The sequence below is a fragment of the Pongo abelii genome, chromosome 18 (genome assembly GCF_028885655.2).
Source record: "Pongo abelii isolate AG06213 chromosome 18, NHGRI_mPonAbe1-v2.0_pri, whole genome shotgun sequence".
Classification (NCBI taxonomy): domain Eukaryota; kingdom Metazoa; phylum Chordata; class Mammalia; order Primates; family Hominidae; genus Pongo; species Pongo abelii.
In genome coordinates, this window is record NC_072003.2 from 17,093,645 (window position 1) to 17,107,598 (window position 13,954).

At 46.8% G+C, this 13,954-nt stretch overlaps 1 protein-coding gene across 6 annotated transcripts in view; it reads right to left on the minus strand.

Annotated features, from left to right (window-relative positions):
- Positions 1-13,954, minus strand: part of LOC100449883 (protein N-terminal asparagine amidohydrolase) — a 34,570-nt gene that overhangs the window by 18,353 nt on the left and 2,263 nt on the right. For 5 of the 6 annotated variants that reach the window (XR_010137822.1, XR_008514416.1, XR_008514415.1 and 2 more), the window contains exons 2-7: positions 8,282-8,347; positions 7,870-7,978; positions 4,760-4,833; positions 2,060-2,113; positions 1,532-1,585; positions 432-529 (exon numbers count right to left, since the gene is read on the minus strand). Coding sequence is in view for 2 of the 6 variants with exons in the window: in XM_063717601.1 (XP_063573671.1) it covers positions 432-529; positions 1,532-1,585; positions 2,060-2,113; positions 4,760-4,833; positions 7,870-7,913 (324 nt within the window). In the remaining 4 variants the exon portion in view is untranslated. Of the gene's footprint in view, positions 1-431; positions 530-1,531; positions 1,586-2,059; positions 2,114-4,759; positions 4,834-7,869; positions 8,081-8,281; positions 8,348-13,954 lie in introns of all 6 variants that reach the window. The other variant, XM_063717600.1, reaches the window with a different exon arrangement.

The window sequence follows — 13,954 nt, forward strand, 5'->3', positions numbered from 1 at the left end:
GGGTTAATTAAATTGTTCCAGCAAATTGCTCTTCAGTGACCCGGTCCAAAAGAATGCATAGTCCCGAGTGCAGAGGGGAGAAACTTCTCCTGCGTCCCAGTTCTCCTCTCTTTGTAGAACTTTATAGGAAAAGCTCTTACGAAGTAACAGAAGTTTGTTCTCTTTGCATTCGGATGCTGGGGTTCACACATACCTCCCACACCTTTTAGGCAGAGAACTGGAGCTGATGACCTAAAGATGTTCATTACTATTTTGAGACAGTGAGTGTGGAGAGGGGTGTATGTATGTGCTGGTCCCTGATAATTTACAGCTATAAAGAAGCTGACAGCATAAACTTTTCTAAGATTCCGAAAACTTAAGGCCTTGACATTTGATGCTTTTTTTTTTTTTTTTTTTTTTTAACCCCTTAACAAAGATGATTTGAAACTCACTGGTCCTCCTGCTAAAGTTCGCGCAGCACGCAGCTGCTCCTCCGGACCCCGATCTTGAAAGGAGGCTCTGTAAATCTCTGCAGTCTTAATGTTGACAGCTGTGAGGGACAAAAGGATGACTCTGAATTGACAAAAGACCAAAGTGGAAAGTCTGCACAGTCTTACATTTCTACCACCACTCCTAAGAGAAAGACCGGAAAGTGAACAGAATGGCTCCTAAGTATCTGGACTTCCCCCTCCCTGGAGGGGGAAAATGCAACCTTTACCCCAAGCATCTTGGTGAAAATCGCTGAGGCCCGAGCTGGACTCGGTGAGATTTTGTTCTAAACCAAGAGCTGCTTTCCACCTGGGAGGCAGCCATTCCTTCAGTCGGACGTGTAGCAAAACCTCTGGTCAGCCCTACTAGTGTACGGCCAGGGGTGGGTGGGTGAACTGTGATCGTTCTGTTTGAATCTTCACAATTTAGTATTTTATACATACACGAAGTTACAGAGAATAGAACAGTGAACACTGTGTACCTACCACCCAGCTAAATCAATCAAGTATCACCGCTACAGCAGAAGCCCTCTGAAATAGAGCCGATTCCATGATGCCTTTTCCGTGGGAGTCCTGGGGCTGCCAAGCAGGGAGGATGGTTCTAGGTTTTCTCTAGCCTGAGAGTTTTACACTTTGGAGGATTTCTGTTCTCAAGCAAAACCTTCCTCAGTTCCTGATGTATAAAAGGATTCCAGTGCCTGCCTTCCTACCCCAGAGCACTGGCAGGAGAAAAGCACGCCGGGCCTGGGGTGCTGGGGGGAGAGGGAAACAAAACCAGGCACTCTCCCAGCTCCTGGGAAGGGTGGGCATGGCCTGTGCTTTCTATTTGCTACCACGTTGCTTCTTCAAAGTCTTAAGAAGTGAATGTTATCTCAGTTTTATAGGTAAAGCTTAGAGAAGTTAAGCTACTTGCCCAAGGCCTCACGGCAGATGTTCGGAGTAGCTGGGATCTGAACCCAAGGCTGTCCCATCCTGACAGCACTGGGGTCATTGGTTTGCTGAATTAGACTTTTAACTGCACATGTGACCAAGCCTCCAACCCACAAAAGATGCACACTACTTACCAATGCCATATATTATTGGAAAGTGGTTTTCGTTTTCTTCCCGGTCATTTAATTCTACAAAATAAAAATGTTGAAGATACACTTTACTTCGTATAATAAAGGCAAAGGAGGAGCTCCTCAATGCAGAAAGGGAGGAAAATTCCAGAAAACGAAAGGGATTGTGGCCCTGTTTCCCTACCCTGTCCCAAGGCAGGGGGGTTTATACTGAACAAACTGGCAGCTGCAGAATCGGTCCCCACTCCCACCCCACCTTCTCTGTGCACCCTGTCTGCCACACGGGTGGCAGCTCCTCTGAGATCCAGTGCCCTCCTTCCTGGGAGACAAGGGGGCTGCATTGGAACTGAGGCCGGGCAGATGGTGGACGAGGGCAAGGGGAAGGGGAAGGCCATCCCACCACAGGAAGAGCCGGGACAGACGGTGGCCAAGCAGTGACAGCAGTGTGTGCCGGTGCTTGGGCCCACTGCAAGACTGGGGACAAAACGGTCCTGAGACCCACATCTTCGCTTTGGGGCAAATGGCAGAACTTACCTGTCACACATAATGTCACTAAGTGAATGTCATCTTCTTGCCTGTCAAATTCACCTATGATGAGAATTTTAAGACCGGATGTCAGAAAAGTTCCTCTAGTTACCAGAACAAACTGCTGAGCAAGCCAAGGACAGGGAGGGACGGCAGCCAACTGAGTGTGCCCCACCCTACAGCCTGCGCCCACACTGCCACAGCCTGGCCTATGGGGCCAGACGCTAGGGAGCTGACACCACAGAACCCTGACTGCCAGGAGACGGCCACATTCTCAGCCTCAGGCCCGAAGGAGCCTGGGCTGAGCCTTCCCATTTTTCTCTTCATTCTGAGGGTTTTGCGGGGACCCATGGATTCGTAAGATTTTTACTTTTCTCCTAAGTAAACTGTTTTCCTGTTTATCAGAATTACAAAAACAAAAATCTGGCCACTCTAACAGATTTGAAAAATACAGGAGAACATAAGGAAGTCGGTTTTTAATGTCCATAATCCTAGCACTGTTAATAATTAGTGGATTTTCTTCCATATTTTTCTATGCTCAGCAGAGCTGACCATAAAGACAATTTTATATCTTTTATTTTTTGAGATGGAGTCTTGCTCTGTCACCCAGGCTAGAGTGCAGTGGAGCGATCTCTGCTCATCATCATCTCCACCTCCCAGGTTCAAGCGATTTTCCTGCCTCAGCCTCCCGAGTAGCTGGAATTACAGGCGTGCGCCACCATGCCTGGCTAATTTTTGTATTTTCAGTAGAGACAGATGGGGTTTCACCATGTTGGCCAGGCTGGTCTCGAACTCCTGACCTCAAGTGATCCACCTGCCTTGGCTGCCCAAAGTTCTGGGATTACAGGAATGAGCCACCGCGCCCAGCCGACAATTTTATATCCTGATTTGCTTGTGCACAGGTATTTTCCCATGTAATTCTCACCCTTATATGTGTTATTTTTTAGCAACTACATAATTATTATTCTGATAACATCACATTTCCTGTTATAAGTAATGTTCTACCGCTCATCTTCAGGCTCAAATCTCTATGCACATTTCAGATTATTTTCTTAGCATATATTTCCACAAGGGGAATTACTGGGTCAAAGGATATGAACTATTTATTTATTTATTGAGATGAAGTCTCGCTCTGTCACCCAGGCTGGAGTGCAGTGGTGTGATCTCAGCTCACTGCAACCTCCACCTCCTAGGTTCAAGTGATTCTCCTGCGTCAGCCTCCTGAATAGCTGGGATTACAGGCGTGCGCCACCATGCCCAGATATTTTTTTTTTTTTTTTTTTTTTTGAGATGGAGTTTTGCTCTTGATGTCCGTGCTGGAGTGCAATGGCATCATCTCAGCTCACCGCAACCTACACCTCCCCGGTTCAAGCGATTCTCCTGCCTCAGCCTCCCAAGTAGTTGGGATTATAGGCATGTACCACCATTCCCGGCTAATTTTGTATTTTTAGTAGAGACGGGGTTTTTCCATGTTGGTCAGGCTGGTCTTGAACTTCTGACCTCAGGTGATCGGCCTGCCTTGAACTCCCAAAGTGCTGGGATTACAGGCATGAGGCACTGCACCCGGCCTAATTTTTGTAATTTTAGTAGAGACAGGGTTTCACCATGTTGCCCAGGCTGGTGTTGAACTCCTGACCTTAGGTGATCCACCTGCCTTGGCCTCCCAAAGTGCTGGGATTACAGGTATGAGCCACCATGCCCGGCCGGATATGAACCTTTTTTAAGAGTTAAGTCATGGCGAGACCCTGTCTCCACAAAAAATTTAAAAATCAGCTGGGCATGGTGGCATGCACCTAGTCACAGCTACTTGGGAGGCTGAGGAGGGAGGATCACTTGAGCCCAGTAGGTTGACACTGCAGTGAGCCATGATGGCGCCACTGCACTACAGCCTGGGCGGCAGAGTGAGGCCTTCAGTCATGATGCCAAATTGCTTCCCAGACAGGCTGTACCATCATATGAGTAAGCTTACTTCATGGCCTGGTGGTTAGTCAACACACGACAATGTTGTTTTTGTTTCTTTCTTTTTTGAAAATATTTGCAAATTTAGGCCAAGTGTGGTGACTCACACCTGTAATCCCAGCACTTTGAGAGGCCAAGGCAGGTGCATCAAGAGATCAGAAGTTCACGACCAGCCTGGCCAACATGGTGAAACCCCATTTCTACCAAAAATACAAAAATTAGGTGGGTGTGGTGGCGCACGCCTGTGATCCCAGCTACTCAGGAGAGTGAGGCAAGAGAATTGCTTGAACCCAGGAGGCAGAGCTTGCAGTGAGCCGAGATCATGCTACTGCACTCCAGCCTGGGCAACAGAGCAAGACTCCACCCCTGAAAAAAAAAAAAAAAAAAAAAATTTGCTAATAGGGAAAAAATGGTATCATCAGTGTTTTAATTTTCTGCAGATTAAAATGGACATTTTTGCCAGGAGGGAGGGTGGCTCTGTTTTCACACAATTCAGAGCACTTACTATTTTGGAATGTGTTCACTGCTGTTTTAGTAGAAAATCTTATCCCCAGCCCTGCTACCCCTACACATGAGCTCCACGCATTCAGTCTTTCTGTGAAATTCCAAGCTGGGCAGTCTGTTTCTCTGTGCTGCTCCAAGTGGGTGTGCCCTTCTCAGGTTTTGTACCAGTTGGGATTTTTAACCCAAGCAAATATGGGTACATATTTATGTCCAATTTGGGGGAAAGAAAAAAAACAATGAACTTACTAAGAAGTTGATGAGTGAGTTTTTGTGACAACTGCCTGTCGTCACTGAAGCCTCCAACGAGGTGCACTTCCAGCCTGGCAAAGAGATGAGACAGGGGTCAGAGGCCAGAAGAAGACACCGGTGCGTGCGCTGGTCTCACTTTGAACTTTCATTCTCAGTTTCCATGAACACTTGCTCTACAGCAGAGCTTCAGGTCATCTTCGTGCCACCGCAAAAGAAAGTATCGGCAGCACACTGCCAAGGCCAGTGGCGAGCTTCTGGGGACCCTGCCCAGGGGCCCTGATGACTGAGGGGATCCGTATCTGAACACAAATGTGATGCCGCCTCCATGCACCAGTGGGGAGCTTTGCTCTAGAAGAGCACAGGCACAAGACAGGTGCAGTGGCTCACACCTGTAATCCTAGCACTTTGGGAGGCTGAGGTGGGCGGATCACTTGAGGTTAGGAGTTCGAGACCAGCCTGGCCAACAGGGTAAAACCCCATCTCTACTAAAAATACAAAAATTAGGCCGGGGGCAGTGGCTCACGCCTGTAATCCCAGCACTTTGGGAGGCTGAGGCGGGCAGATTGCTTGAGCTCAGGAGTTTGCAACCAGCCTGGGCAACAAGGTAAAACTGCATCTCTACTAAAATACAAAAAAAAAAATTAGCTGGGCATTATGGCATGCGCCTGTAGTCCCAGCTACTTGGGAGGCTGAGGCAGGAGAACTGCTTCACCCTGGGAGGCAGAGGTTGCAGTGAGTCAAGATCGTGCTACTGCACTCCAGCTTAGACTACAGAGTAAGACTCCATCTCAAAAAAAAAAAAAAAGAAATTAGCCAGGCATGGTGGCGCACCTGTAATCCCAGCTACTTGGGAGGCTGAGGCAGGAGAATTGCTTGAACCTGGGAGGCAGAGGTTGCAGTGAGCCGAGATCACGCCACTGCACTCCAGCTCTGGGCAATCGAGCAAGACTCCATCTCAGGGGGAAAAAATAAATAAGTAAGTTGGGTGTGGTGGTGGGCATCTGTAATCCCAGCTACTCGGGAGGCTGAGGCAGAAGAATCACTTGAACCCAGGAGGCAGAGGCTGCAGTGAGCCAAGACTGCATCACTGTATGCCAGCCTGGGCGACAGAGCCAGACTCTGTCTCAAAAAAAAAAAAAAAAAAAAAAATGGTTTGGGGCCAGGTGTGCTGGCATACACCTCTATTCCCAGCTACTTGGGAGGCAGAGGTGGAAGGATTGCTTGAGCCCAGAAGTTTGAGACTAGCCTGGATGACAGGGTGAAACCCTGGCTCTAAAACAAATTTAAAAAAAAAAAAAAGATTGGGCAACTGCCTGTTGGCAGCCCTCCTTAGGAGTCACACTGCGCATTAGCACAGTGAAGCTCTTGAGAAGTCCTGCGATTGAAAAATCCAACTAACTTTCTTGAACCCAGTGTTTCCCACACTCAGCTACTAACCCCCTTTTCCACAGCCCGTCAACTGGGCGAATTCACACTCGGCAAAGTGTTGCCAGACTTCACGCTGCCTTCTCAGACACAAAATCTTCCTAAGGGATGAACCAGAACCTTGGATGTACCTAACACAGGGCACAGCCTCAAGGGGCCTCATAATAAACTCCAAGTAGTAGTAGTAAGGAGAGCTGTGGCCACCACGGCTGTGCTTGCCACTGGGCCACCAGGTTTGCCTCTGACTCCCTGAGCGATCGCAGTTCTACAACAGAGCAGGAAGAGCTGACAGGCACGTTCTGAGAACCATGAAGCAGAGTGTGTGGCAACATAATGGCATCGATTATGTCCCCCTGCGGGGGCCAAGATGACAGGAAAATGAAAATACCATTTTGGGCCTGCACGGGTCACATGTCCATGAAGCCAGCCCAGCCTCGGCACAGACCGCAGAGGGAGAATTTAGAATCGATCGGTATTGACTGGCAAATCTCTCCCAGAGAACTCTCTCTTTCCTTTTTTGACTCCTAGGATTGTTAAGCCTTTGTATATGATGGGAATAGTTCACTCAATGGCTGCCTTAGACTTCAAATAAAATGAGAGCAATGCCTGCCAGGTCTACACAAACACAGAGCAAGGAGAGGGGACAGGTGTGTGAACAGTGGTCTTGACAGCAGGCCTGTGTCATCAGCCTCCACTTAGCTCCTGTGTGCTCCAGCACATTGAGCCTCAGTGCCGGTCTCTGTCAAATGGAGGCAGCAGATACTTTACTGCAGTGAGAGAGGATGAGGTGCTGTGGGGGCACCCACGCTAGAGGCCGCTTCTTATCCAGCAATCCTTGGGGAAACTACCAATCTGCTGGAATTTAAAACTATACCCCTCAGCTGGGAGGATCACTTTAGCCCAAGAGTTTAAGACCAGCCTGGGCAACTTGGCAAAACCCTATCTCTACAGAAAAAAAAAAACAACTAGCTGGGTATGGTGGTGTACACCTGTGGTCCCAGCTACTTGGGAGGCTGAGGTGGGAGAATCACCTGAGTCCGCAAAGTCAAGGCTGCAGTAAGCTGAGATCACACAACTGCGCTCCAGACAGGGCGACACAGCCAGACCCTATCTCAACAACAAAAAGAGAACAAGAAAAAAAAACTACATGCCTCGCCCCCTAGCGGTCCCCACATCTTCCTGGCCTGGTTTTCTCCACAGCCCCGCCTCACCACCCAACACCCCATCTTGTGTACAGTCTCTCGGCTTCGGAATACAAACATCTTGGGCCGGGCTTTCTGTCTAGTCTTCACTGCTGTGTCCCTAGAAACTACAAGGTGTAGGTGAGAGGAAGCATTTAACAAGCAACTGCGGGAGGAATGACTGCATGAAGAGCTACCACACCCGGGGGAGAGCAAAACGACGTGAAAATCGCAAACTCGACGTTCCTGAGGCGACATCAAGTTCAAAGTCAAGCCTTCCATCTCAAATCCAGCACGGACTCCTTGCCTGTGCCCAACACCCACTCATTCACTCAACCACTGCTGACGCAGTGCCCACGTCGTGCCAGGTTCTGTTCCAGGGGAACGAGGCAGACACGACGGCAGTGGCATCCTGTGTTCCCCTAACAGCTTCCACGGCCACGTCCTGTACGCAACGGTTCCAAGATCTCAATTCACCTATGAGAGCAGCGTGGATCTCACCTTCCACATTGAGCGTGGTCAGAAAAGGATTTTATGGAGTTCATGATCAAGGGGACCTCAGCTTTGGTGTCGGTTCCGTCACAATGTGTCAAGCAGGTGGCCCCATTACCTGAAGAACAAGGGTGAAAGGACTCAAGTTATTCCTGATGGGAGTGCAGTGCGCAGGCCGAGACTCCGCCTGTCCCTCCGGACCGCCTCGTCTTTGAATATCCTGTAGGGGAAAAACGGAAAGGTCTGTGCTGCCCAGCCAACCCATTCTGACCAGGACACCAGGGAGACACCATGCAGACCAGAAAAAAGGTAAGCGGAGTCCGCTTCCAACAAGACACCAGGAAACTCAACGTGAGAAATTCAATGCTCCCAAAGGTTGGGTCAGTTTAAGTAATGGTTTCCTTCACCTCTCTCATCATACCTGTGTGCCTCAGGACCACAATGTGACAAGTAGTGGCATCATCAGAACCCAGAATGGAGATGGAGCCTGTTTAAAAAAGAAATAAAATAAAATATGCAATAGCCTTTTGGGATAGCGCCCAATTCACTGCTTCCTAACCTACCATCCTTTGGGGAGGCCACTACAAGCTCTGTTTGCTGAACATACAGAAAGCCCTGGGGTCCCACTTGTTGAACACACTGACCTCTGAGAAGTCTGGCTCTTTCCTGTTTAAGTAAAAAAAAAATAAAATAGTGATGTAAATTAGTGAGGATGGAAAAACTAAAGATGTGGAGAGAGCCAAAGCGGGCTCTGCGTGGGCAGCACGCTAGTGTGTGGGGAGTGTGTCAGTGGACAGAGAGGCTCAAAGAAAAAGGCAGCAGCCACGGTCATTCAGAACAATGCAGAGAAAACGATGAGGTTCTGCGCGGTGGTTTTTTTAACCTACGAAATCAGATGTCATAGTAACCTATGAAATGAGATGCAAAAACCCTTTATTATAGTTTGTTTTTTGTTGTTGTTGTTGTTGTTGTTGTTTTTAAAGAGACAGGGCCTCACTATGTCTCCCAGGCTGGTCTTGAACTCCTGGGCTCAAGCAATCTTCCTGCCTTGGCCTCCCAAAGTGCTGGGATTACAGGCATGACCCACCACACCCAGCTATCACAGTTCTTTACTAAAGAGTGTGAGACTCTTAACAATTTTACCATTGTAAAGAGAATCAGATTACACAGGAATAGTGGATGGATGGCTCTGAAATCACATCCCCTCTTTTTTATTTTCTGAGACAGTCTCTCACTCTGTCACCAAAGCTGATGTATAGTGGTACAATTTCAACTCACTGCAGCCTCCACCTCCCAGGCTCAAGCGATCCTACCACCTTAGCCTCGCAAATAGCTGGGACTACAGGCCTGCACCACCACACCCGGCTGATTTTTATACTTTTTGTAGTGACGAGGTCTCCCTATGCTCCCCAGGCTGGTCTCAAACTCCTGGGGTCAAGCAATCCACCCACCCCGGCCTCCCAAAGTGCTGGGAGTACAGGCGCACACCGCCACACCTGGCTGATTTTTATACTTTTTGTAGAGATGGGGCCTGCCTATGCTGCCCAGGCTGGTCTCAAACCCTTGGACTCAAGTGATCCACCCACCTTGGCCTCCTACAGTGCTGGGATTACAGGCATAAGCCACCATACCTGGCCTCCGCTTTTTTACCTTAGTCCCTAACCTAGTAATTTCACTTCTGGAAATCTGTCCTAAGGAAATAACTCAAAATATGTTCATCCCTGTGTTATTTCTTTTATCTTTTTTTTTTTTTTTTTTGAGACAGAGTCTCGTTCTGTTGCCCAGGCTGGAGTGCAGTGGCGTAATCTCAGTTCACTGCAATCTCCACCTCCCAGGTTCAAGCGATTCTCATGCCTCAGCCTCCCCAGTAGCTGGGATTACAGGCGTGTGCCACCATGCCCGGCTTTTCGTATTTTTAGTAGAAACTGGGTTTCACTATGTTGGCCACACTGGTATCAAACTCCTGGCCTCAAGTGATCTGCCTGCCTTGGCCTCCCAAGGTGCTGGGATTATAGCATGAGCCACCGTGCCCAGCCCCCTGTGTAATTTGTAATGGCAAAAAGCTGGGAGCAACAATGGAAAAGGTAAGTACATTAGGCACAGAACCAAGTCACAACCACTAACTGCACCGTCGTGAGAAATGAAAACTATGGGAAAAAGAGTTTTGAAATGCTAATTGCAAAGCAAAATACAAAAGTACAAAAAATGTTTTAAAGAGCTATAAATGTGCCGTTAATACAACAATGATTAAATGCTTATCCCCATAGAGAAAAATACTGGAAGGAAATTTCACCAATACAAGCATGGCTGTGCCAAAAGAGCAAACATGAGTGATTCCTGCGGCTGTCGTCCTCTCTTCTCAATGTTCTACCACACAGTTATTATTAGAGTACAAGAACAAAATGGATAAGGCAAATTTACGAAAGGTATGTTAATACTAAGTGTCAATAATCTGAGTATTTGTACAAACTTATTTAGTAAGCTTGTAAAAAAAAGTGGTTAAAAATTCAGTGGTTATTTAACAAAAACTTTTTCAAAAATGTTAAATTGATACAACACTACAATGTATCATAATTTCCTTCTTACTTGCAACAAACTCCTGGATGAACAAAATCTTCCTCAAATGTCTAGACAATGTATGTATGTATTGTCTACACGGGAAGACAGTTTTGCAGTCTTAGTCTTCTATCAGCTTCTTGCCATTTCGCATGACTGGTGCTAATTTAGGTTAGTGCTCCCTTAATAAAACATAAGAGCAGCTGGGTGCGATGGCTCCCAACTGTAATTCCAGCACTTTGGGAGGCTGAGGAGGGAGGACTGCTTGAGCCTAAGAGTTCAAAACCAGCCTGGGCAACAAGGAAGATCCTGTCTCTACAAAAATTACAAAAATTAGCTGGGTGTGGTGGCATGTGCCTGTAGTTCAGCTACTCTGGAGGCTCAGGTAGGAGGAACACTTGCAGCCAGGAGGTGGAGGCTGCAGTGAGCCATGATTGCACCACTGTACTCCAGCCTGGGTGACAGACCAAGACCCTGCCTCAAAAAAAAAAAAAAAAAAAAAAAAAAAATTAAAATTAAACTAAAAGAAGAGATGCAATAAACATAATGATCAGCTTGATTACTTACATGGTGTTTTCTTCTGTTTATAAACTTCCATTAACTGGAAGCAAGGTATCAATGAAAATGAGACAAGCCCCTTAATTTAAGAAACAAACTAAAGATTAAATGAACTGCAGTGTAAAATTAGATGGGCAAGACAGCCTTGCTTGCTCCAGAAGTCAATGAGAAACAGGTGTGACTGCTCTAAAACTCAGAACACCTCTACAGGTGAAAGCCTCTCATTTTCATTCCACATCTTACCTCACCTTAGTTCAGAATAACAGGGGAGAATTCAGAATTCCCTCTTGATTACTCCTGAGATACTTACCTTCTGCTTTGTTCTTTGAGGGAAGGGAAGAGAAGGGAGGGCGCAAAGGCGAATTTTTAACACTCATGTTCACAATTGGGTCACCACTCAAAAGCAAAGCTATTTGTGAGAAATTAATTACTGCTTTCACAAAGACCAAAAATCATGTCTCTCTTCAACACAGCTCCTATGATTTCCCAAAGAAATAAAAGCAAAAATTATAAGAGAGAATGCCAGAAAACTAAAACAGCAGACTGCTTTGCTCTATCTTTTAATTTCTTTTTTTAGACAGGGTCTTACTGTCTCCCAGGCTGGAGTGCAGCGGCGAGATCGTGGCTCACTGCAGCCTCTGGCCTCAAGCAATCCTCCCACCTCAGCCTCCCAAGGAGCTGGGAACTACAGGCGTGAGCCAACACACCTGGCTAATTTTTGTATTGTTTGGAGAGATGGGGTCTCCCTGTATTGCCCGGGCTGGTCTCGAACTCCTGGGTTCATGTGATCCTCCTGCTTCAGCCTCCTTTGCAGTAGCTGGAACCACAGGCGCACGCCACCCCACTTGTGCTAGGATTATAGGCATGAGCCACTGTGCCCAGCCTCTACTTTATTTTTAATTTTTTTTTTCACAGACAAGGCCTCACTCTGTTGCCCAGGCTGAAGTGCTGTGGCCGGATCATAGCTCACTGCAACCTCAAACTCCTGGGCTCAAGCAATCCTCCCACCTCAGCATCCTTTGCAGTAGCTGGAACCACAGGCGCACGCCACCACACTTGGCTAATTTTTGCTCTTTTAAGTAGTGAAAAGAGTTTAGCCAAACTTCCTTTCTTTGGAAAAACACACAGTCCTACTTTATAAATTCATATGCAAGTAGTCCCACTTTTCTTAACCTCTAATATTCTCTAGATACTAATATTTGCTTTAAAAAAAAAACTTTTCCCTCAGTCCCTCATCCCCATTTCCCAATTCCTATTCAATGGCAGTATTCTCTTAACCCAGTGACCGGCAGATTTTCTGAAAAAGGCCAGACAGGAAATATTTGGGGTTCTGCAAGGCCGCAGTCTCTGTCACAATTGCTCTACTCTGCTGTTATGAAGTGAAAGCAGCCATAGACAATACAGATGTGGCTGTGTTCCAATAAAACTTTATTTATAGGTGACACCGAAGTTTTAATTTCAACACCATTTCCCACGTTACAAAATACTATTTTGATTTTTCTCAACCTTTGAGAAATATAAAGACCATTCTTGGCCTATAGGCTATACATAAGCAGGGTCCGGCCCATGAGCGGTGGCTTGTTGACCTGTGTCTTAGCCAATCACCTAGCTGTGACCTGGGGGATGATCATGTGACCCTCACGCCTGCTGTCCTGTTTGTCAATTCTTCCTTTACAAACAGGAGAGGGGCATGAAAATGATTTGTGAACTGTAAAGCACAATGCTATATAAGAAATTATGAGGCCCAACACAGTGGCTAGCGCCTGTAATCCCAGCACTTTGGAGGCTGAGGCGGGAGGATCACTTGAGGTCAGGAGTTTCAGACCAGCCTGGCCAACATGTTGAAGCCCCATCTCTACTAAAAATACAAAAATTAGCCGGGCATGGTGGCGGATGTCTGTAATCCCAGATACTCAGGAGGCTGAGGCAGGAGAATCGCTTGAACCTGGGAGGCAGAGGTTGCAGTGAGCCAAGATCACGCCATTGCATTCCAGCCTGGGTGACAGAGCAAGGCTCCATCTCTCAAAAAATAAATAAATAATAAAAGCAGGAACTAAGCTACGCTGCAAGCATTTTGTAGACTCTGTGGAACTATATTACCCAAGATGTTGCAGGACTGGTTACCGAGTACCCAGTGACTGGTTAAGAGTGACTAAGGGAGGGCTCTAAACAGCTCTGGCCAAAGGAACTCTATGCAGGGATGGCCACCGTCTATATTCACACTGTCTCATTAGTAGCCATGCCGTCTGCTCAGCACTTGAAATGTGGCTACTGCAACTGAGGAACTGAGTTTTCAATTTTATCTAATTGTAATTGATTTTTAATTTAAATCCTAAGTAACCACATGGCTCGTGGCTACTGTACTGAATAGCGCAGCTCCAGAGTCAAGGGCAGGCTGCCAGGGTTCCAATCCTGGCTTCACCACTCCCAGGATGTGGGGCCTGGGGCCAGTTTCCCAGCCTCTCTGTGCCTCACAGTCCTCATCTGTAAAATGGGAATAGCAGTAACTCTTGCTGTGGTGCTTGGCAGCTTCCACTGTATTACTGTTATTGTTGTTATTTGCTAGTCGTAGCTACACACAGGCTTCTAACTGTTGGTACTCCATACTCAGAACACATCGTTACATGAAAAACACACTATAATGTATAATGTATAGCAACATATAGTAAGCTATCATTTTTTTTAAAAAAGTAAAGTATATACAAAGAAAAACCTTCATTAGGACTTTCACCAAACTGAAGAATGGTTGTAGTCATACATTTTTTTTTCTTTTCTGTATTATTATATTTTGCTTTCCTACAAAGAGGACACCCTGCTTTATTATATAAAAATAATCCAGGCCGGGTGGAGTGGCTCACACCGGTAATCCTAGCACTTCGGGAGGCCGAGACGGGCAGATCACTTGAGGTCAGGAGTTCAAGACCAGCCTGGCCAACACGGTGAAACCCCGTCTCTACCAAAAATAAAAAAATTAGCTGGG